The sequence below is a fragment of the Idiotropiscis lumnitzeri genome, chromosome 17 (genome assembly GCF_059441095.1).
Source record: "Idiotropiscis lumnitzeri isolate Australia: NSW breed Sydney's pygmy pipehorse chromosome 17, RoL_Ilum_1.0, whole genome shotgun sequence".
Taxonomy (NCBI): Eukaryota; Metazoa; Chordata; class Actinopteri; order Syngnathiformes; family Syngnathidae; genus Idiotropiscis; species Idiotropiscis lumnitzeri.
Window position 1 is genome coordinate 4,622,140 of NC_142407.1, and position 24,086 is coordinate 4,646,225.

At 39.9% G+C, this 24,086-nt stretch overlaps 3 protein-coding genes and 1 long non-coding RNA gene across 4 annotated transcripts; 3 read left to right on the forward strand and 1 right to left on the reverse strand.

Moving 5' to 3' along the window:
• Positions 1-2,801: 2,801 nt before the first annotated feature.
• Positions 2,802-6,461, forward strand: LOC148319808 (thialysine N-epsilon-acetyltransferase-like). Its single transcript, XM_088280219.1, has 6 exons — positions 2,802-2,864; positions 2,958-3,009; positions 4,818-4,901; positions 5,642-5,743; positions 6,156-6,196; positions 6,297-6,461. Exons 1-6 carry the CDS (start codon positions 2,802-2,804, stop codon positions 6,459-6,461), a joined length of 507 nt encoding a protein of 168 aa, XP_088136345.1.
• Positions 6,462-7,893: 1,432 nt separating this feature from the next.
• Positions 7,894-21,952, forward strand: rad50 (RAD50 homolog, double strand break repair protein). Its single transcript, XM_088280216.1, has 28 exons — positions 7,894-7,991; positions 8,459-8,596; positions 8,680-8,763; positions 9,054-9,205; positions 9,593-9,778; positions 9,861-10,065; positions 10,149-10,277; positions 10,390-10,555; positions 10,689-10,747; positions 10,978-11,112; positions 11,198-11,404; positions 11,486-11,668; positions 11,763-11,920; positions 12,521-12,696; positions 12,780-13,017; positions 13,779-13,968; positions 14,047-14,173; positions 14,584-14,777; positions 14,884-14,994; positions 15,085-15,177; positions 15,305-15,418; positions 17,532-17,659; positions 17,749-17,850; positions 17,963-18,085; positions 19,713-19,798; positions 20,017-20,159; positions 20,266-20,399; positions 21,633-21,952. Exons 2-28 carry the CDS (start codon positions 8,468-8,470, stop codon positions 21,817-21,819), a joined length of 3,939 nt encoding a protein of 1,312 aa, XP_088136342.1. The 5' UTR covers positions 7,894-7,991; positions 8,459-8,467; the 3' UTR covers positions 21,820-21,952.
• On the reverse strand, positions 8,229-11,252 carry LOC148319810 (uncharacterized). Its single transcript, XR_015839639.1, has 3 exons — positions 11,179-11,252; positions 10,959-11,076; positions 8,229-9,142 (listed from the first exon to the last, which is right to left on the reverse strand). It is a non-coding gene; the product is annotated as an uncharacterized LOC148319810 (long non-coding RNA).
• Positions 21,953-22,080: 128 nt separating the features above from the next.
• Positions 22,081-23,537, forward strand: LOC148319811 (uncharacterized). Its single transcript, XM_088280220.1, has 4 exons — positions 22,081-22,124; positions 22,580-22,922; positions 23,025-23,120; positions 23,192-23,537. The coding sequence occupies exons 1-4, from the start codon at positions 22,081-22,083 to the stop codon at positions 23,351-23,353; spliced, it is 645 nt and encodes a 214-aa protein (XP_088136346.1). The 3' UTR covers positions 23,354-23,537.
• The last annotated feature ends 549 nt before the right edge of the window (positions 23,538-24,086 follow it).

The window sequence follows — 24,086 nt, forward strand, 5'->3', positions numbered from 1 at the left end:
ATAAATCTGGTGGGTAAAATGATTCCATCATATTTTTCTGTCCCTACATTCTTTGCTGCTTTCATTTTCATCAATTCATAACCATATCTGAACGAGGTTGTCCAAAGAAATCAATGACTGCTGTCAGAAAAGCTATATTTCAACCTTAAACTACAAGTTTTGACCTTGAATGGGGCCAAACGATCAGCCAGCACGCTATGGCGTTTGCTCTGTTCAATACGTGAGAAGAGGCCAGTTACGACATGACACCTCATGGCTATTCTTCACTTGAACATCCAACTGTTCCTGGCCTAGAACAACTTCACCATGCAGGGTTGATCGTACTTCCATCCCTCGCATTTACTTAATTCAAGGGCGGAATCATTGAGCTGCAAAAACTTGTAGTAAGTATTTGAAATACAACCTTTTGGGCACCAGTCTCTTTTCTGACACACTTATTTGACAATTCCAACCTTATAAGGTTCGTGTTCATATATCATCTTGTTCAAGACATTTTCTATGTCACTTAAGGATTCACAATTGTTGGATATGTCCTTTACTATACCACCTATACCTCTTTGTATCTGGAAGACTTTTATGTGATGCCGGAATTCAGAGGTAGAACATGTTCCAGTGTTACTCAGTAAATAAATATTACTTCTTGATTCATATTTGTTGATCTCGTACTGTATATGCCTTACACCCAAATTTACATTAATATATTAATATGAAAAAAATATATTGTGTGGTCGGTTAATGTTACCCATATTTTCATAAATAGATTTATACCCTTCAAAGGGGAAGTCAACCCAATCATTTTTTTTTACAAGATATGTTTTGTTTGCCTTCGCATTCTGATTAATATTGTGTTTGCGGAATATTAGTTAAGCAGTAAAAATCCACCCGTTTTTAGCCATCTCACGGCTCACCTGTTTTCTGAAACCAAGCCATTATTGTGTGTTATCAGAGCCTTGCGTAACTGTGATTTTCAGTCGACAACAAGTGACAAAATGGCCGCCCTTCACGATGGCTAAAAACGGGTGGATTTTACTGCTTACGGTAACTCATATTCCGCAAACACAATACTAATCAGAATGCAATTTACATACTAGAAAAGGCAAAGACAGAGAGGGTTGAACTATTTTTCTTAAAATCTACCGTAGAATCTACCATAATGTTTCCCATAGAGGTAATTATTAAAACAGCAGGTTTGTTTTTAAGCCGTAAATGCAGTTTGACAGTGTAAGGCAACACCTACCACAACCACAAGCCTTTGTACGATGACAGATTACAGTAAAGTGCCTTTTTTGAGTAGGCTTTGGAATTTGGACTGAAATATTTTCTGCCTTATCAGTCTTTATCATTGATGACTTTATCAGGATTTGGAAAAAGTTGACTAAGTACTGTTGTTAAGGTAAGAATACTTTCAGGTAGACTAGTCACAAATACTGTATTAATAATCTAAGTACCACATTTCTGTCAGTTGAAATCATGGGTTTGTTCTCTCCCCCCTTTATTTGCTTTTATATGCACATTTTTATTGATAATGACTGTTTGATAGTGAATTGTGTGTAAGTTTGTGATAAGCAACATAGAAAACTGATGGCTGATTTAAAAAGACACTGCGTTTTGAGTTAGAGTTCATTTGGGTTTGTATGCAGGTTAATTTATGTTTGTGCAGGTGACCAAACACAAGCAGTTTGTGCGGTTACAGTTAATCGTGTTGGCCTGCACCACTCCATCTTGAGACTTCTACACTGCGTGAGGAGCTCAGGATCTCATAGTCAAGGAAGGCTGGCACTTGATACGTTTTGATAGACAAAGCCTGGGCGACTTGGCAAATGATGCCACAAAGAATTAAGCTTGGCAAACAAAGCCAGACAAAATTAGAAGTGTGTTGGGGTCGGAGTGGGGGGCAAAGTTTATGTTAAAATGCGGCCATCTGCAACGCCACAAAGAAAACAAATTCTCAATGTTTCTCCACAGCCGCCCCGTCGTACTGAGATGATTGCTGAATATTTTGGTCGCCTCACTTAGTAGCATGGGTGTCAAAATAGAAAGCGATATGCTGCAGTGCAGTTCTGCACCGATGCAAACTACAACCACACCAATAAAGTTATTGCACAGTGTATTTGTTTCCAAACTTGTTCATTGGAGAGGCAATCATATAAAGAAGAACTTCATTTATATAGCTTAAAGACAGTTATTCCCAACCTGTCATACTAAAACATATATTTTTCATGAGTAGTTGCAGCGCACCGAAAACTGTCATTCCTTGTGTTATCTAGTATAAGAACAGTTAATTGTGACATAGCGCCACGATCTCCAAGTGCTTAAGTCACAATGAACATCAACAGGCAGAAGAAGGAAATTCTTTTGCACTATAGGTACAATTAACCTGTGGCAGTTTTTAAAGCATGGCATATTTTCAATGTGAATTTAACAAAGGAGGGAAACAACATGACTTAAAGAACTATCATATAAATCGAATTTGTTTAATAATTGTGCCTTTCTAGGAAATAAATCACTTACACAATCAGGTGATTATTGTGTTTACGGGAAATAGCAAGAAGTGGAGCTTCGTAGTGAGCAGTGGTTCTAGGTGCCCAACAAATGCCGTGTTGACCGCAAAGGTCAGACAAGTTGAAGTGGAGAAAAATGAAACAAAAAGAAGAAAAGCATCACTGAAATAAAAGCTCTTACTTTGAAGGTTGCACCTGTCTTATGGGTGGGTCCTGTTTGTGCAATACATACTGCACAGTATAATAAACCTTTGGAGGTATTTGCAGTTGATCCAGGACAATTAGTTGACTGCTGCAATAATGAACTTTACTGTTCGGCCTGCAACAAAAGAAGACTGTAAAGACATATGGAGACTGCTCAGGGTGAGTCTGATGGCAAATAGAAAATTCATACATCCACATTCGAATCAAATGTATGGATAAACTGTTACCACTTTTATGTGATCCTTTTTCCAGGATTTGGCGATTCATGAAAAAATGCTCGACCAAATGATCGTGACGTATGAAGGTGTTCTTTTTCTTTTTCTAAACCATCTCACCTGACATAACTTACATTGCAAAACTGGATGCCTTTAATTTGTCTTCTTGAAATTTCAATTTTGATTACAGACAAACAGTAGAGTTACATCAAACAAATATTGTTCAATGAAAAGGGAACAATGTTAGTGACGTCAATGTGTACCATGCAATGGATTATTTCGGAATGTGTATGCGGACATTGTGAGGTTGGCTATTCCTTTACCAGGGTGACCATAAATGCACACATGAGTAATATCAGCAAGAAAGAGTCATATTGTCTAGACCAGACTTGATCTTTGTTTCTTTGTGCATGTGACTCGTGGGAGTATTCTGTCAAATGACCATTGATATACATGTGGGAGGCATATTAGAGACTAACTTTACGTGGGTGATCATGAACAGGAGTTCAGATCTTTTCATTGTCACAGACTTCCTGATATTTGTTCTTGCAAATGGTGTGACTCCTTGTAACATTCTACTCAAACACGTACCATAAGGATTATTTAAATCAATGCATGGCAGAGGGTGTACCGTAATTGTCACACTCAAAAGGCTTCAATGTGTTCCAGATGTGAATCTTTCAGAAGCAGACTTTACAAATGTCTCAATAGGCAGATAATATATGCTTCAGGTAAAATTCAATATATATATATATATATATATATATATATATATATATATATAATTATATTATTGTTGTATTGCACTGCAGCAGGGAGCTCTCTAACCTCGCTGCACACTGAGTACAATGACAATAAAGGGCATTCTGATTCTGATTCTGATATAAACAGGCATCTTGACACAAATATAAGTTCACCTGCTGCTGCTAATGATCTGATTAATCAGTAGCCAAAGATAAGCTCTGTTTTGTCCTGGTTCTGCCCCTACTGTAGTACAGTACAGTAACTACAAGCTACATTTGTGGGCTTGCCTTTTTGGTAATATGTGCAGCAGCCCAGCTAAGCACTTAAAGTGGAAGTCAAGTCAAACATTTTCTTCTCAATAATATTTTCTATGCCCCCCTACTAGTTTACACTGGCATTCTGACTATTATTGCAATTGTATCATATGAATTTAGAAACAAAATGCACCTGTTTGTATCCATCTCGGGGGGTGGTATTTTGACTGCAAATAACATCATAGTGACTATGGCAGTGATCCTCAATTATTTTATGTTATGCCCCCCCCTTAAAGAAAAGTATACAATTTCCGCCCCCCCGACCCACTCTCCGCCTCAACTAAAAATGAGGGCATTTTCGTTGCAAAACCAACCTAGACCGTTGAGTTAATAAGAGCGCCACTGCCAACTATAGGAGTGGATGTGCAAGTACAATTTATTGTAGTACGGCGGGAAAAAAAGCATGTTCCCCAGGGTCACACATGCCTCCCTCAGCATCGCACCGCGGCCCCCAGGGGGCCCGCCCCACTATTTGAGAAGCACTGGACTAAGGGGTGATTAAAGATTACAGCTCATGTTTACATAGGCTGTCAGAATTTGTGAAATAGTGGCAATTATTTTTAATAATACTTCCGTTCATGTAAAAAGCTTTTTTATAGTTAGGGGTAGGTGAATTGTTATTTTCTATCTGTCCGTGGTCTTCTTCAATCGTATCAACAACCAAACTTACTTGCACGTCTCCAACAAAAAGCCCTTTAATGTTTTGCCTGATAATACACGCGTGTTGAACATGACCCAAACAAATTTAAATGGCTATTAAATGTAAGTTTCCAACACACGCATTTACTTATTTTGAGTTTATGATGAATGCAATAACTACAGCACCACTTTCACTGTAGAACTGGAGCGGGATGCTTTCAGTCAGACTCCCTGGTTTGAATCCCTTGTGGCAGAAGTCCCTGATGAGTATAAATCTAAAGAAGGTAAGATTGTTCTCCCTGGTAATCTTACATAATACAGTGAAGACTCGCTATTCAGTCGGACAAAGCACTGCTGCAAATAATTGTCCCCACCCACAAATCCACCCTCTGCCCACCCAACCCTTGGCGCAAGATAGCAAGCACTACTTTTGTATAAATTAAACCCTTCATCATACTTCAACATAGTTTCTTGGCATGCATGTGCCACACACAGGAGGCAAAGGAAAACATTTGCTTCTTTGGCTTGAGCACAAAAACAGCAAATAGTTGAGTTTTCAGCAAATAACAAATAAATAAATTCCCCCAAATATTGCAAATGCGAGGGTTCACTGTAGATCACACCACAGCACACCACATAATTTTATGTGGCCCGCGAAGGTAAATCATGCACGACTTCGTGTTTCTTGCTAAACTACCAATATTACAAATTGTCATCAATTTTAAAAACGCAAAAATATTGCAAGCATTTCTCTGTTACCAATCACACTTTTAAAATGAATTGAAAGGTACTTAAACAAACAACAATTTCCTGGATTCTGATTTTAAAAGCTAGTTATCCATTAGTTTGTTGTGTATTTGTAATAATAATATGATGATAATGATTTATATGGGTTCTTTGTCGTAATGGCCCACGGAGCAGAACCAAAACTATGATGTGGCCCGAGAGAAAAATGCCCTCGATGATGGGAAAGTAGAAGGTCATCTTTATTTTATAATGAATTCTTCATTTCATGTCTCATTAGGATTCAAAACGGTTGGTCTTGCAGTTTACTTTTACTCATACAGTACATGGAAGGGACGCACAGTGTATTTGGAGGATTTGTACGTGATGCCAGAATTCAGAGGTAAAACATGTTAAGTGCTATCATTCTTGCTAAGACATTACCTGATCTTATAATATGTTTGTGTTCTTTAAGTCAGTGTTTCCCAACCTTAAGGCACACATTTTACATGAGAAAATTCTCTGGGCCCACCAACAATGTCACAAAAAATGTATTGTATATATTGCTGTACTTGAAGCTGGAGCACCTGGAGGAAACTCCCGCAAGAATGGGGACAACATATAAACTCCACACAGAAAGGCCGGGGCAGGGATTTGAACCCCCAACCTCAAAACTATGGCGCAATGCCACCATTCTTATTAATAATATTAATACCGTAATTTTATTGCAGCACATTACTGGTTGGGAATCACTGCTTTTAAGAATTAAATATTTTTTGAGCTGCAACTACTATCTGCATTTATTTCTTTTTTAGGATTTGGCATTGGAAAGCATTTGCTGAGCACACTTGCTATGGTATCCGTTTTCATGAATCTACTTTTTTTTTTTAAAATACCGTTGTATAAATATTGTTCTAATTTTTTTAATTCACTCAAGTAATGTCATGTTTGTATAGGTGGCACAAGAAAAACAATGTGTGCAGTTGGAGTTGAATGTGCTAGGCCAAAACATTCGTTCACAAGCCTTCTATGCTGCGAAAGGAGCTGAGGACATCACCGTCAGGGATGATTGGCACACGTTGCGTTTTGATGCACAAAGCCTGAACAATTTCATTTCTTGAGGATTTTTGAAAATGGAAAAAATGTAATGAATGTATTTCTTTTTCTCTTTGTATATACTGCATCAGAAAAATATATGAGGTTCGATTTGTGCCAAAAATATGTTGCGTCATTTGACAGGGTTATGTCAATGTTAGATGTCAATGTAAGCGCCGATGTAAGTGTCATTGTTGGATGACAATAAAATTAAACTAATATGAAAGTGCGGTGGGTGTCATGATATTGGCCGTAGGGAATCACACGTTAATGTGTGGACGTAAATATCTATGCGAGTGTGTATGCTGCTTTACAGAGGTGACGTCAGTTTTGTAAGGGGAGCGCTCGTACCTGTAGGTGGGCAACACAAGGATGGGATGCAGGAAAAATATATTTTAAATGTAATGGGAACAGAGCGGCACGGTGGGCAACTGGTTAGCACGATGGCCTCACAGTGCAGAGGTTGTTGGTTTGTCTGGCCTTTCTGTGTGGAGTTTGCATGTTCTCCCCGTGCCTGTGTGGGTTTCCTCCCACATGCCAAAAACATGCATGGCAGGTTGATGGGACACTTTAAAAATTGCCCCTAGGTATGAGTGTGAGAGTGGATGGTTGTTCGTCTATGTGTGCCCTGCGATTGGCTGGCAACCAGTTCAGGGCGTACCCCGCCTACTGCCCAAAAATAGCTGGGATAGGCTCCAGCACATACATACAAAATAAACGATAAAATAAAATGCATAAACAATGAAACATTGAAAACCTATAATTACATAGAAAAATTATTCAACAAAATGTAGGAAATTAAATATTAGATCGTTAGCATGTAAAAACATACTGTGAATAAATGCATAATAAATTGATAAGAAATAGAAAATAATATAAAATGTTAGCCAATCTGTCAGTCAGTCTATGTGTGTTAGTTAGTCAGGGCTGCATAAAACGTACATCAATGCATACGAAAATAAATTTACAAGTTTAAACAAATATTTGTTGGTTAGAGTAGAAAAACGGAATAAATACTTTTGTGAATTAACACGTAAATATAATAGGGTAGGACGCAGTCCAGCAACGCTCTCCGTCAGGGGTGTCAAAGTCATTTTTGTGGACGGGCCACATTGTAGTTATGGTTTCCCTCAGAGGGCCGTTATGACTGTGAACCCATATAAATGTATGATCACCTTACATTATCACAGACACACAACAAATTGATGGAAAGCCAGTCAGTAATTGTTAGTTCAACAATTCTTCAATTTATTTTAAACGGGGAGGATTGGTTACAAATAAATGGCAATATCTCATATCTCAATGTTGTTAAAAAAAATAAGTGTGTTAGAAACAGGAAGTTGACGCACATGATTTGCCCATTGAGGGCCACAAAATATGAGGTCGCGGGCCAGATCTGGCCCCCGGGCCTTGAGTTTGACACAGTGCTCTACGTCTACGTTGTACCTTCCATCCCCGGAAGTCCAACGTCGTACGTGTTGACGTCATTGTACTGTGTAGCGCGAAAGGTTCGAGTCTGAACTGCTGAACGTGAAGCCTCATTCCAACATAAGAAGGTGTGTTTTCGAGACACAACGTGACTATACAACTTAGTTACGAATAGTGGCGATTTTGGTTATTCCGTGTAATATGTTGTGTTGACGTTTTTTTGTTGTTGCTCTTTTTTGCTAGCGTAACCGTACGCACGTTAATATTGTTAGCTAGCTTTCAATTTAGACTAGTTTCGTTACAGTGAGGTATAGCCCCGTATAAATGTGGTTCATGCTCAAATAGACATGCATTGGGTTCCTTAAGACGTCTATCTTGCCGTCCAAAGTATTTAAGTAAATATTTGTTTTATGTTATTATTTACCTGTACCTGTAACTGTATAATACGGCTTGTAATGACGTCATTTGCAAATTTCCCACTTTTATGTTCTCAATCATTGATGGTTCAAAAAGTTGGAAGAAACATATGCAAATCTTTAAAACAATACCTGCCCTCCAACAAGACTTTTTTTTTTTACTTTTTTGCCTCTTGCAGAAAGCAAACATGTCCAGAATAGACAAGATGAGCATCCTGGGGGTGCGAAGCTTTGGGATTGAGGACAAAGACAAACAAGTGATTTCGTTCTTCACTCCCCTTACGGTTCTGGTTGGTCCCAATGGAGCGGGCAAAACGGTACAAGGACTTCAAAAGGCCCAGTGGAAAACCAAGTGGACACATTGGAGTTGCAATGGATTGTATATTTTTTTGTTTTTCAGACCATTATCGAGTGCCTCAAGTATGCAACTGCAGGGGAACTTCCTCCAGGTTCTAAAGGAGGTGCTTTTGTCCACGATCCAAAGGTGATTATTCTACTTTAGCATTATTCTAAAGTGTGAGCGTGTAAGTTAAACCTGGAACGTCTTTAAACCAGAAGAGGTAAACCTTTTTACTACTGGAGCAAATATTAGTTATAGCAAATACATTTAACAAATCTTTGTTTTTATATCGTACTCTATATGCATTACCACTGCATATAATTTTAGTTGTTAATTGAGTTACAATCTGAGCCAGATAGATGCGCTTACAAACTGCAGGTTCCCCACTCCCATGCCCAATTCAAATGTGAGCTATCATCCGCATGTTATTCCAGGATGCCCATGAGACAGACGTGCGAGCGCAGATTCGACTTCTGTTCTCTGATGTCAACGGAGAGAAAGTCACCATCCATCGTTCCATGTCCTGCACCCAGAAGGCGAAGAATTACTCCTTTAAAAGCTTAGAGCAGGTTATTACTCGGATAAAGTAAGTCAGATGTTTTTAAGATTCTAACTCTTTTTTTTTTTAGTGGTACCTTGATGGGCGACCACAATTTGTTCTGCGACACTGGTCGATCTCTGATTTTGGTCGACTTTTACAGAATTCCCCATCGAGATCAATATTATTTGGTTTAATTTGTTGCAGAGCCCATCCATCCTTTTTCTGTAGTGAGTGTGAGTTGCAGTCTATCTCATCTGACTTTAAGTGAGAGGCAGGGTACTCCCTGGACTGGTCGCAGTGCAAATAGACACAAAGCAACAAACAACCATTCACACATAAGGCCAATTGAGAGTCTTCAATGAGCTAGCACGCACAATATTGGAATGTGGGCCGAAACACAATCTATGCTCATATTGTTTTATATTTATGCAGGGGTGGTGAAAAGGTGAGCTTGTCATCCAAATGCGGCGAGCTGGACCGCGAGATGATTTCCGCACTCGGTGTTTCCAAGCCCGTATTGAATCACGTCATATTCTGCCATCAAGAGGATTCCAATTGGCCACTTAGTGAGGGCAAGGCGCTCAAAGAAAAGTTTGATTCCATCTTCGCTGCAACCAAGTAAAAGCAAATTCGTTTGCAATTCTTTTCTTCCTCCTCTCACTGCAGTAAATGTGTATGTGACATTCTTATCACCTTCCAGGTATATTAAAGCACTAGATACGATGCGTCAGTTGCGTCTCAAGCAGAGCAACACTGTGCGAGAGTGCCAGGTGGAGTTGCGCTTCTTGAAGCAGAACAAGGAGAAGGCCCAGCAGATTAGAGATATTGTTGCCAACAAGGAGGCTCAGCTAATGGCCTCCAAGGACAGCATCCAGTTGCTTGAAAACCAAATCGATCCACTGGAAGTGTGTGCTGTTCGCCGTTTGAAATGTAAATGGTAATATGTCATGTAAATAAGTAAGCTTTTTTTTTTTTTTTTTTCGGTCAGAATCGGCTGACAGACATCGACTTGAAACTGGTCAAGGTGATGAAGCTGGACAATGATATTAAGGCTTTGGACAGCAGGAAGAAACAAATGGAGGAGGACAACAAGGACCTCGAGGAAACAATGGAACAGGTTCAAGATAACGATGGTTTTTACATAACCATATAATGTACACTAAAAACAAAAGTACTAATTCTAAATCCTCCAGAGGAGCATCAAGCATGTAGTCTGTGTCGGCTTGCAGGTGTTCCAGGGTTCCACCGAGCACCTGCAGGAAGTTTACCAGAACCACCAGAGAACAGTAAGGGAGAAGGACCGCAGACTGATCGACTGCAAGAAGGAGCTGGAGCGAGGCGACAGGGAGTGTCAGAGACTCAACAGGCTCAAGTCCGATCTCCTGGTGGAACAAGGTACATCGACACGTCATTTCATGACCATGTCTAATTTTAGTGCACAGAAAGAAAACCACGGTGGTTTGATTTGTGATTAGAGGAGTGGACAAGAATGTAAAAGATAAAAATCCATGTCCTCTGGTCTTCCCAGGACGTGTCCAGCTTGAGTCTGACTGCCACACACAAAACATCAAGAACCGTGACACTCAGGTGAGAGCAAAACAGTCCTGCTTACCTTAATCCCACTTAGTCAAACACATCAAACACGTCATTTTGAAAGGAAAAGCATACACTAATTGTATCTCCAAGTACTAGTGAATATGTCTGTCCGGGCTTGGGACACCGGCTGACAAAGCTGCCTGCCTCTGTAAATCTTACTCTTGAAAATATAACTGGTTCTTCAGATAGTCTAACGACTGACCTTTATTTTTATGTTGCAGGTTCGGTTATTGTCGTCCCAACTGGAGGTGGAAGGCTATGACCGGCCGCCCTTTACAACTGTTCAGCTCGAGAGCTTTCATCGTCATGTCGCTCACAGACTGGAGCAAGAAAAAGAGACGGTCGCCCAGGTTATGGTAAGAAAAAAAATCATACCAATTAGGCCAGTGTATTGATGTGTTACATTGAGTGTCATGCGCTACCTCTCTTTCCCTAAAACAGGCGGACTTGCAGGAAAAGGAGCAGCAGAAACAGCAGTCAATTGATGAGATAAGGGATAAGAAGACAGGTCTGGAGAGAACAGTGGAGCTGAAAAATGACCTGCTAGCAAAGAAACAGTTTGAGCTCCGGAATGTTCGTGCTGACCTGCAGAGGCTCGAAGGTTCGTCTGGCAGAATGCAGGAGCTGGAAAACGAGCTGGCCAACGCGGTTTGTCAATGTTTCCACGGTTGTAAAAAATAAAAAAAAATAAAAATAACAGGCATTCAAAGTAATATGTTGTCTTTTCAGGAGCGTGACCTGCAGAGCGCCCTCCAGACATCCAACGTGGAGGAGCTGAAGCTCGAGGTTGTGGAGCTCCAGAAAGAAAAGGCAGAGCTGGACCGCACACAGAGGCAGCTGGACCAAGAGATGGGAGTTCTCAACATGCACACGACTGCACGCACACAGATGGACATGTTGAATAAGGACAAGGTGCATTTGCCATCCATGTCTGGGCTTTTCCTCGTGTATGTCTCTTTTTTCACCTCATCTTTTTTTTTTTTTTTTTTTTAATTTGGTCTTGTAGAAAGAGAAAGAGGAGCAGGTGCGAAAGATCAAGTCACGTCATAGTGACGATCTGGTGTCACTGCTGGGCCACTTCCCCAACAAAAGAGAGTTGGAGGACTGGCTTTACACTAAGTCAAAGGAAATAAACAGCACCAGGGACAGACTGGCCAAACTCAAGTGGGTATCTTATTACAGCAGCTTTCACATTTGTACAGGAAGCTTCAGAACTCCCTGAAAGTGCTACAAATTTGACTTCAACCAAAATTTCATGTCATGTCCCTAACTTAGGATTTGCATTTGCTTTGCTTTGTAAGTGGCTTTGCATGAGCGTGTGCGCGTGCGTGCGTGTACATTAATTCCAGCAATATAGTACCAATACTAATACCGTTGACTGTATCACTCTGCAATGACCTTCCGGTGCCCTCCATTAGGTGTCTTTATCGGATGGCATGAAAAAATGAGTGATTTTTTGATTATTTTTCTTTCATTACAAATATATTTTTTATACTTGAATTGCTATATGATAACACAAAATGAATGAGAAAGTTACTTCAACTACTACCTGTTAATGAAGGTTTTAGAATTGTTACACATTTTGAGTCAGGAACAAATTTATTAGGTTTAGAAGAAACGCACCATATGAATCTGATGTATTATTATTATTATTAAAAGTTTGGAAGTCAACCAGCACTGCTGTTCCTCATTGGAGCTTCTTCTATTTTTTTTAGCCCTGTTATTGAACCTTACATTGTCATGTTGTAATTTCACAACTCACAGTAAGGACCTGGCTTCCAGCGAGCAGAATAAAAGCCACATTGCTGCCGACCTACGTAAATTGGAGCAGCAGTTGACAAATGATGAAGAAAGGTTTTTCAACGTGTGTGGCAGTCAAGATCTGGAGCAGGACCTCAGCAAAATGCAGGAGGAACTAGAAAGAATTTCCAAACAAAGAGGTTGTCGTGTCCACCAATAGTCTCATTTATGCAGAGAAATTGCAGAGTTAGATTAGTCATATAATTTGTTGCTTCTTTCTAAGCCATGCTCGCTGGAGCCACTGCCGTCTACACCCAGTTCATCAGCCAGCTGACTGAGGAGAGGGAGCCCTGCTGCCCCGTCTGCCAGCGGACGTTTCCGTCGGAGCCTGACCTACAGGAGGTCATCAGCGACATGCAGTCCAAACTGCGTCTGGTTCCAGATAAGCTGAAAAACACAGAGCAGGACTTGAAGAGGAAGGAGAGGAGGCGAGATGAGATGATGACCCTAAGACCAGTCAGGTATAATATCTCAACTCTAATACAGGGCGTCCTTTGTTTAAAGTGGGGTTTAGTTCTTCTGCTGGCAACACAACCCAATTTTGCACATGATTTAGTTCATCACTATCCTACACTGAGTGGTAAAGTCATGATTATAGTACAGTAAACTTGTGGGGCATGAATATAAAACAATCAAATGAAAAAGAGTAGGTAAGGTGGTATCTGGGCATGCCTGCTGCGTTGACGACTTATTTTTATGCCATGCGCTGCTTATAACCTCGAAATATCGTATGGTCCGACTGTATACGCCAGGATTGCTTTTGTAATATGTATTTAGACAGTGGAAAAGGAATAATTGGTGAAAAAGTTTCATGTGCATTAATTTTGAGTGCTAATAGAAAAAAAAATCCTGTATATATTGTTATTGTATATTTTTTTTCCCGTTGAATCAAGAGAAAGGCCGTGCTTGTGAGAAAAATGTTGTGGCCACTAAGCAATTTTCCTCACGTTTTGGTTAAGTCAAAATGATGAAAGGTTTAGTCCACTAGATGGCATTGGATTATCATGAAATGGCTATAGAGATATGTACGTTTTCATGAAATAATATCTTTAAAAAAATGGTTTACAGTGGAAACTCAAAAGTGAAATACTTGTATGATAGAGCTTTGGTATTTTTAGGCATTACGTATTAAAAAAAAAAAAATACTGCAATTTTTAAGATGATATATTGACATATACTGTATGTTTGGCAAAATGACACTAAAATGTTTTCCCGTTCCTAGGCAGTCCATTGTACAGTTGCAGGAGAAGGAGTTGCCTGAGTTGAGAAATCGACTGCAGAATGTGAACAGAGATATCGAAAGGCTGAAAAGTGATGCGGAGGAGCAGGAGACTGTGCTTGCGATGCTGATGTCAGAGGAGGCAACTGCCAAGGCCTGTCAGCAGGACATCGCTCTCATGGACAGATTCTTGGTACTATTCTCCTTTTTTTCTCTAGGATCATGTCCAGAGACTTAGTCAGTGACAATTCAGAATTGGTATTCTTTGTAGATGGATCTAAAGGAAGCGGAGAGGAAAATAGCTCAGAACGCAGCCAAACTCCAGGGAATAGACTTGACCAGAACTGTCCAGCAGGTCAGTCAGGAGAAGCAGGAGACTCAGCTCAAGCTAGACACCGGTAAGCTGATGTCAGCAAGCTCAGTGTTTCCAAACCAAGCCAAGGCATGTATGTTCAATCACATGGCACACCACCAAAAATAAAATTAGATTTCCAAATGATGATCATCTCATCTCAATGTACTCACAAATATACATACAGTACTTATTATTTTCAATACTGAATTGAAAATTGACTGACAGACACAAAACTAATTTCCTACGACACACCTGATGATCCCTCATGGCACCCTAATGTGCTACAACAAAGTGATTAGGAATCACTGTGATCATAAAACATATCCGCCAGTGTCTTGAATCGATTTAGTTCATTTTAAAATTGAACCATTAGCACATGTTTAGTTAGATGTAATCATGAAAAGTGTTATTAAATACCTGGACCGTGCTTCTTGACATTTTTTTCCCGAGCAGCGTCCAGCAAGATGGAGCTGAAACGGAAGCTGATCCAAGACCAGCAGGATCAGATTCAAATGCTTAAGAGTTGTGTGAACGAGACCAAAGCGGAGAAACTCCAGCTGAGTAGCGACATGCAGAAGCAACAGCAGCTGGAGGAGCAATGTGTTGATTTCACCACTGAGATTCAGACCTTAAACAGGGACATCGAGGTACTTATATTATCATGATGCCTTGATGTCTTTCCTTTTTATATTGAATGTCAGGTTTAACAAAAAAAAAAAAAACACCTCAATGTCATGTACTTGCCACAACTAGGAGGCAAAGGAGCAGCTGTCCCCGTTACACTCCACTTTGAATAAGATGCAGCAGGAGAAACAGGAGCTGATGCAACGTAAAAGGCAGAAGCAGGAGCAAGGACAAGAGAAGGTGGACACATGTCAACTTACAAGTCAAACCCATCTGTTATTCTGTTTTTGTACAATTACGTTAATCTACTTCACGCTTTGTCCACGGCAGATCAACGCTATCAAAGAGAAAGTAAAGACCATCACCAACTTGGAAAGGGACATCAGCAAGTATCTTGAAGAGGGAAAACATGAACATAAGGAGGTAAGTTATCTAATGTTACTACGCTGACCCTCTATATAATAATTTGTTATATCTTGGATCCAGTTAAGTCAAAATCCTTAAAGGTCTTTGTATTAGGAGTGAGCAAACCTATGACGTGTTGTTGCAGCAAAAAGAGTCTGAGCTTCAAGCAATCAGCACGCTGCTCCATGAAGCTGAACGCCACAAAGACAAGATCAGCAAAGAGATTGAAAGCATCTGTAAGGACATCAATACTCAAAAGGTAAAGTCATCCACACAGATGCCTGTGGTTGTCCAAGAGTGGGGTGTTTCCAAACATATAGATCAGGGGTCCTCAATCCTGTTCCTCGATGGCCGGTGTCCTGCAAGTTTTCCATCTCTCCTTGCTGCAACACAGCAGATTCAAATGATCAGATAATCAGCAAGGTTTGCAGAAGCTAGATAACGATTGCTCAGGTGTGTTGCACCAGGGAGAGGTGGAAAACGGGCAGAACACCGGCCCTCGAGGAACAGGATTGAAGACCCCTGATATAGATAGACAAGGCACATATATACATATATCGTTTTACATACGTATATCATGGCACACCACCCAAAAAAAATTTCACAAGAAGTATCCATAGCGGTGACTTGCGATACGAGTTTAACTTGTTCCTTGATGACACACACAACTCAAAGCACTTGAATTGTTTTTAAACGTAAGTGCCATTAATCTGTTTCAGCCTCCCGCAAAATACCAAAATGTTTGCAATGTGTTTTCAATGACAAAAACTGAAGACTTGGCTCCTCTCTCATCTTCTCAGTACGGCAGTAATATCAATCATTATTAGCAAAGGATAAAGATATATGCCAACGAGTATTGTTATATTATCTGTCTAGATCTATTGTCGCACCATTTTTTATGATAGGTAACAACACCACCGCATAGATGTGAATTGTTAGTGTGTGTGTGGGTGTGTGTGTGCGTGTGTGTATACGTACCTATGGAGGTTCCAATTGAACGTTCGCAATAAGGTAGCGGGGTTGTGTAGTTCTTCAAAATACACAACGAGTAACTGTTTTGTTTTTAGTTTGACATTAACCTTCATCTCATGGTGGGAATAACCAGCTTGAAGTTTGATTGTTTTTAAGAACATTTAATTACCGTATTTTTATGGCCAAAAGACGCACTGTATGAAAGGGCGCAGCACCAGTTGAGGGTGCTATATCTGTTAGCTCACGCATGTTAGCTCACGCATGCTAGCTTGCGCATGCTAATGGCTGCTAGTAGCAGCACTTCAGCTCAGACCATTCAGAGATGTCATGGCAACACTTCTAATCGACTACGTCAGGGGAGGGATGTCACTGGTTACCACACTCCTTAGAGTCATGGTTTCAAATCAAAACCATAAATATCTCTGAACAGCATACAAGCAAATAATGAAACAAAGAAATAAAATTAACACAAAACATGCAACTCTCATGCCATTCCTATCACCAAAAGAAATAAAAATAACACAAAAACAGTACTGAGGCATTCTGGGAGATTATTACACTGAGGCATTCTGGGATCTTATCAGCCTTATCAGGTTAGAAAGATGTGAGCGGTGTGCTTTGCAGTGTTTTTTTTTTTTTTTGCAGTCTGTTGTCTAAACCTGTGATGTTTCTTGCTTGCAATAACATGAATGTTAAGACAAACTACAACATTGTGGACAGCTGCCCTTTTGTCCAGCTTTCTCTTGCACCATCACCGAAAAGACATATTGACATAATGTATTTGTCACACTCAAGTTGTAGCATCGATGTCTCGGACTTTGGCCAGAAGGGTGTACTAACATGCACTCTGCAATGCCCCAATGGATCAGGCTTACTAGTCAAGAGAGTTGTTCTGTTAAGTTGTTCTGTTAATAGAATAGGCGCGTTACATGATAAGGCGCCTTGTTTGTTCTGGGGGAAGTTTGAGACTTTATTAAAGTGCGCCTTATGGTCGTGAAAATGCGGTATATTTTCCAAACTACCACCTGTATACAGCACTCCTATCTCAGTCAACACAAACAATTGGCTGTTTGACAGCTTGCATTTCAAATAACTTGTAAATCTGTTGTCTGAAGACACCACTGTATAATAAATTAATGATGATCTTGTCTTACTTTACTCACAAAATTCCAAAATTGTGAAATCTGGGCCCGGTGAAGTGAAAACTAAAGGATTGCTATTCGGTTGTGTGAATGGTACACAGATTAAATTGTACATTCTGACATCTAGTGGAAGCACATTTAATTGTTCTTCCTGTCACTATCCAGTACATTGCTTGCACAGATAGAAGATGTAGTAAATATCTTTTGTGAAAATGAGAAGCGTTTGGGAGTCATTCAGTGTACTTTCTCATGTGGCAGGTACAGGAGCGCTGGCTACAGGACAACCTGACCCTGAGAAAGCGGGTTGAAGAGCTTAAAGAGGTTGTGGCTAAGCGGGAGGCACTTTACAAAGACATAGGCAACATGCAAGTGATGCAGCTACGCCAGTAAGAGCCCTAGTCTGTGCTTCACCCAGTAAATGCACAAATAAGTTGTGATTAGTTCATTTCATGGTTCTCGTTTTGTGCTCATTCAGAGAACGACGTGAAGCTGAGCGAAAGGTGGAAGACCTGAAGAAGAACCGCAGCATTGCACTTGGTCGCCAAAAAGGCTTTGAGGAGGAGTTGCTGCATCACAAGTGAGCTACGTTGTAGTACCGAGCTAGCGGTCTATTTTCATCGCCTCTACTCCCAACCGCTCACGGTTTTGCTTTGCAAAAACCTTGATGTCTCTGGATGGCCCGCTTTCAGAAAAGAACTTCGAGAAGACCAGTACCACAAAGCGGACGAGCTCTACAAAAACAAAATGATCATAATGCGCACGACAGAGCTGGTCATCAAAGACCTGGATCTCTACTACAAAGCCCTCGATCAGTGAGTGTGACATTTTGCTATATCCCGTAACATTGGCGCGTTTTGTGATCCCGTCTCCATCACGGATTGAGTTGACGAGATTAGCTCATTGAATGTAAAAGATGGTATATGGAAATATAGTAGGCCCTGCTGTAAATGGAAAATAAAAGTCATTCAAATCTTCCTAGAAAGGTTTATGATTGCATATTTATGCCACAAGCTGGTGGCAGTGGTACCTTACAATTAAATTCAACATAGTTTTTGTCACTAAGATGGCACAGAAGTAATTTACTGTTTTGGTCTGAGCACAGAAACAGGGAATATGTCAATTGTTTTCAAAATTGCTAGTACCGTAATTGTACTTCTGTCAATGTGTAGTAACACCTGATAGAGGTTTTAAACTATAAAACTGTCTGTAGCTTGAACAAAAAGTAATTACATTGGTCACAAGCAGCCAATATACTTGTAAAAAATAACCTGAAGAAAGTAGAAAAGTGAAGCCTGACAGTCACTTAATGGGGAAGTGTGTCACTGTCATACAGTCATAATTACACAGTGGAATTGTTATTTCCCTCACGTCTGCATCGGTTGAGTCAGCATTATCGATATCAAATGCAAGTAGGCCTTGGCCACCTTCCAAGGGATGAGAGCTGCATGACCCAGTTACTGTCATAGTGGCCAAAAAATACTTTGCCTTAAACAGCAAATCATTAAAAAAAAAAATAAAAAAAAATAATGAAGAGTCACCCGAAAGTCTGATTCCACCAATCCTTTCTTTGATTGGTCAGGAGTTACTCACATCTAGTTCTCAAAAATATCTGACCAACCTTTTATCTTGCCAACCTTTTGACACATTGTTCTGTTCAAAAGCTTCAAAATTAATAGGCCCTAAGTTGCTGTATAGTATTAAAAGCTACTTTCTGTCTCGTAAGCAAACCAGATGGCTTGATAAAAATGGCTTTCCTATTTCGTCATGATTCTTCTCTTCAGTTGCCATATATGGGCGTCGGAAGAAGGCGGTTGATTTCCACTTGATATTCTGACCACATTAGAGCTGTTCATCAGTTGATGAGGTTATTGACCAAACGCTTCTAGTAACACCGGAAGACAACATCCAGTCAGCTTCTGTTTTATCACCTTTATCAACCTACTTGTTTACCGTATTTCATCAATATGACTCAGATTAAAACTCTTATGTTTTGGAATACTGTGACCCACAATTAAACTGGAGAATGAACAAATATATCACGTTTCATGGTTGGGCTGCCTCCCAGTTTTGTAAAAGTTAACCATCCACTTAAGAAATCTCAAAGTTGGACGAGGGTATTAACTTAACTCTTATCACCGTTATAAATTTCAAAATGTGATGCTTCAGCATTTGCATTTCTTTGAGTTAATAGCATTCCTGTCTATGAAACATGGACTGATTTTTTTATTATTTTTTTATTTTTTAGCGTACAGTATTTTGCACATATTGAAACTCCTTTCATGTGCATGTGCAGCACAAAAAATATAGAGCATTAATTCTACATTTTCTTTCATTTAATTTTCTTAGATTGGAAAATAAAGACGATAGCAGTATTTCATGATTGATTTGAGGTCCAATAGAATCCACCACCCCCTCTCCTTCTGTCTTTGGTCCAATCAGAACCATCATGAAGTTCCACAGTATGAAGATGGATGAAATCAACAAAATCATCAGAGACCTTTGGCGTAGCACCTATCGAGGACAAGGTACGCTAGCCTTTGCACCTCTTTTAGACAAAGATCTCACAAATTGTCCAGCTCAGAATACACGCGGATTTTGCCTGCCTTTCACGCCAAACCCAGCAAAACGAAAATAAATAATTGAATGTGCTTTTTAAATAATTGTCAATTTAGGGACACGACCCACTGGCATGAAAGGTTCACTATCCATCCACATCTCAATCGGACTCCCTTAATTTTTCTAGACATCGAGTATGTGGAAATACGCTCAGACGTGGATGAGAACTCGTCTGCTGGAGGGAGACGAAGGGTTTACAAATATCGAGTAGTCATGGTAAAGGGAGACACCGCTTTGGATATGAGAGGACGCTGTAGTGCTGGCCAGAAGGTACATAGTTGACTTTTTGATTGTTTTTTTTAATTTATTTTTTAAATTTATTTCCGAGCCTGGTGCATGTTGTGTGTTATAATTTTGATTCAATGTGCGTGTGCAGGTGCTGGCATCTCTTATTATCCGTCTTGCCTTGGCGGAGACCTTCTGTCTGAATTGCGGAATTCTGGCACTGGATGAGCCCACCACCAACCTGGACAGAGAAAACATTGAGTCGCTGGCACATGCTCTTGTCGAGTCAGTACGCACACACACGCATACACCTTATTATGACTCCATTATTAGAGTGGTTACATTTTCAAAAAGCTCCACGACCACAGACTTCTCTCTTTATTATTTGTCCTGCGGTGTTCAGTGTCAATCCACGTCTCTGCCACATTTTTTAAACTCATCAAATACAGGGGTGTCAAACTCATTTTTGTGGACGGGCCACATCGTAGTTGTGGTTTCCCTCAGAGGGCCGGTATGACTGTGAACCCATATAAATTTGATTGGAAAGCCAGTTTTGAAATCAGAAGCTAGTAAGTAATTGTTCAACAATTTTTCACTTTATTTTAAAAGGGGAGGATTGGTAACAAATAAATGGCAATATCTCATATCTCAATGTTGTTAAAAGTGAAGAAAATATCCTAGAAACAGGAAGTTGATGCAGATGATTTGCCCTTTGCGGGCCACATAAAATGAGGTTGCGGGCCAGATCTGGCCCCCGGGCCTTGAGTTTGACACTTGTGAAATAAAAGAACTATGTCAGTGTCAATCTAAGAAATTCTTTATGTTCGGTCTGCTACATTAATGTTTATCAGAATCTACTGCAAGAGACAGTCATCAAAGATCATCTCCGCAGGGGTGCTTGAGCAAGAGTTTTTGCACTAGATAATTAAAAACAGCAATGTCATATAGAATTGTGATTTAATTGTTTTTAGTACAATAAATCAAGGCAGATGGAGTGCGCCCTTTTTTCCGAAAAACCACAAATTAATTGACGCTACTACTATGAATGGCAAGTAATATTACTTGTAATAGTTTAACAGTAAACACAAACTGTTATTCCAATATATCAAATTCAATATAATTTCCAACTCATCTTACGACAGTAGATTTAAAAATAAGTTACAGATCATTTAATTTTGACAATAAATCGAAAGTCAGTGTGTACTCAGCTTGTTTTTCTGTCGAGACGTATCACTTCTACATACTGTCTTGCCAGTATGCCATTTTAAGGCTCGACACACCACTGTACTGCTTTACTGCTTAAACAGGGCTTTGGCGGTATCACAGAATGAGCACAAAGCTGAAAATATTGCAGAGGATCACTGTGGATCCCAACAGCAACAATAACAAAGTTCTATAAAACAGAAATATTCTCACAGTTTTATTGCATCGTCCCTCCTTGAATGTAATCACTGGCATCCATCTGCGTGTTTTCAGACTGCAACTCATGTTCCTTTTCCTCCTCTATGATCGGCACAGAATCATCAAGAGCCGCTCCCGCCAGCGCAACTTCCAGCTGCTGATCATCACGCACGACGAGGACTTTGTGGAGCTGCTGGGCCGCTCCAGTTACATCGAACACTTCTATCGCATTCGCAAGAACCAGGACCAGAACTCTGAGATCACCAAGTGCAGCATCAGCTCCCTCTCCTCCTATCTGCACTGAGCATGCCACCGCAGTTGTACAGTAACTCCCCTTTAGTTGCATTATTACCCGTTTGGTATTCTTCCCATGATTGTTTACTGTAGAACACACCTGAATATTCACATTCAATGAATAAAAATGTAATGTTTCTGTGTTTTTGGTTTGGTTCATTTTTTTGTTACTGAATTAACCAAAAACAACTTAGCAAGCTGTCTGCAGATCCTTAATGTGTGCATTTTGCTTTGTCTGAAAGATATAATTTTACAATGATCAACTTATAAAATGGCTTTAAAAAACTGCTTTGTCAGAAACAGCTCACAAATACAGTAACAAGTATGTTTGATGTAGTTGATTGATAAACAACATTTTGCTTCTTGCGTTAATAAAGGCCACTTCCTGCAAGCTGCAATCAGTGTAAAAATATTTCAGACTTGTAGCGAATATCAATAATATAGTTAAAAATAAGTATTCGATGTTAGTCCCCTTAAATTCCAAGTCTTGTAACAAATTGATTGCAATTCTGATGATGGCAGGAGATGAAATAATTTGCTCGGATGGTCATTTTCCAATATTTTGAACTAGTGTGACACTAAAATTCAAAGAAACATATCTCAGTTTGTTGGAAGCATAATCATACAAATCTTATTTCCTGTCTACTGCAGCGCCGCAGTGTGACTTTTTTAAGAGTGGGGGGACACCGCAAAAGGGGTGTGGCAAGACGTGTATAAGTCAAATGCTCACGATTGACGTGGCACAGCGAGCTAGTAGCCGACAATTGAAGTGATTCTTCAATTCGAGCTGATTTCGACAAAGTATTTCTATCAGCGAAAATGATGACGATGATGACAACAGTGCTCCTAATGATGTCCTCCGTGGCCTTGCTGGGCCATCCTGCTGCAACCAAGCCGGCCCACAAAAAAGCCGAGCATAAACTCGAACCCATCATCGACCTGTTTGATCGCAACTTGTCATTACCCACGGTAAGCAAATTGCAGTTTCAGTCCTTCATTAAAAAAAAAAAAAGTATACTATATTTATGGTGCATAGAAATTGAAATTACATTTTTTTCACAGGGTGACTTTGATAATTTGAGACACCTGGCAGAAGGGATCGGAAGATGTGAAGTGAGGATGAGATCATTTTAATGAAAATCTTTGAATGTTAAGTCGCACAAATACAACAGCTGTTTTTCCAAGCATACTGATCATTTTGCTTTGTCCCAACAGGCCAAATTCTTCTGCAAGGTTCACGATCTCCTGGACAAGCCTGAAGAAACCAAGGAGATTGCGAGGCATTTAAAGGTGTACAATGATCTAAAAGAAGTAAGGGGAACCTTTTAATGTCCCGTTTGGTTGTTTTTTGAGCATCACGTGGACCCTTCTCTGTGTTGCAGTTTAAATGCAAAGACGTCTTACAGCATGTGCGACGGACGGGCAATAAATATCGAATGCCCCTTCTTAAGCAAGACCTCATTGGATGCATCCAATACAAAATCATGAGTAGACCAGCGAGGACCACCGCACCTCTCATAAATGCAACCCAGCCATCAGAATAGAGGCTAAGATCATTTAGAAAATGTTTACATGAATGATGTTTTCTTTAGTATTAAATGTGTTCACCCTGGTTTACAAAACAGCTACTGTACTTAATCAACTTGAACAATCTCAGTCATTGGAATGTCTATCTATTTATTATATAGTGTGTATTTAAAAGGCATATTTAATGTGTTCCCTTTAAAATAAAAGACAACTTACTGGCCACTCATGAAATGTGTTTGGAACCTTTTTTTTTTAGCTATTGTATTGTCGAGCCCAGAGGTTCACAAAATTTTGGATTTTGGTCATGGGGCAGTGTGCCTCGCAAAAGTATCTGAGTGGGATTTCACGAGATGGGCTATCATAAGATGATGCAAACTTATACGTGCTTTTCAAATAAAATTCAGAGCCAGCATCCAAAAATGGGAAGGCATGGCACAATTGCAGACTTGCCCAAAATGGTTTTCCACCTACAGGGGGAGTATTCAAATGCCAGGTTATTATGATATAAATAAAAGTGAGACCAAGAAAAATCATTTTACATCTATTTCCAACAATGTCACCTGTAACATGTACAACTCAACTGAAACAAATCTTATGTGTTGAAATAAAAATAAACAACTGCAATAATGTGGTTTGTAGTGGCACAAGTCTGCAACACCTTCCTGTCGCAGGAGATGTGGATGTGTTCAAAATCAACAATCACATTCAAGCTCACGTTCAATCGAAGTCAACACACCTGCTGCCATTTAC

Coding starts and splice junctions, on each gene's coding strand:
- LOC148319808 (XM_088280219.1), top strand. CDS start 2,802: ATGAACTTTACTGTTCGGCCTGCAACAAAAGAAGACTGTAAAGACATA. Junction 3,010..4,817: donor AATGATCGTGACGTATGAAG/GTGTTCTTTTTC, acceptor CTTTCACTGTAG/AACTGGAGCGGGATGCTTTC. Junction 5,744..6,155: donor CGTGATGCCAGAATTCAGAG/GTAAAACATGTT, acceptor TTTCTTTTTTAG/GATTTGGCATTGGAAAGCAT.
- rad50 (XM_088280216.1), top strand. CDS start 8,468: ATGTCCAGAATAGACAAGATGAGCATCCTGGGGGTGCGAAGCTTTGGG. Junction 12,697..12,779: donor AAGAATTTCCAAACAAAGAG/GTTGTCGTGTCC, acceptor CTTCTTTCTAAG/CCATGCTCGCTGGAGCCACT. Junction 15,419..17,531: donor AGGACATCAATACTCAAAAG/GTAAAGTCATCC, acceptor CTCATGTGGCAG/GTACAGGAGCGCTGGCTACA.
- LOC148319811 (XM_088280220.1), top strand. CDS start 22,081: ATGGCTTTAAAAAACTGCTTTGTCAGAAACAGCTCACAAATACA. Junction 22,125..22,579: donor AGAAACAGCTCACAAATACA/GTAACAAGTATG, acceptor CGACAATTGAAG/TGATTCTTCAATTCGAGCTG. Junction 22,923..23,024: donor AAGGGATCGGAAGATGTGAA/GTGAGGATGAGA, acceptor TTGTCCCAACAG/GCCAAATTCTTCTGCAAGGT.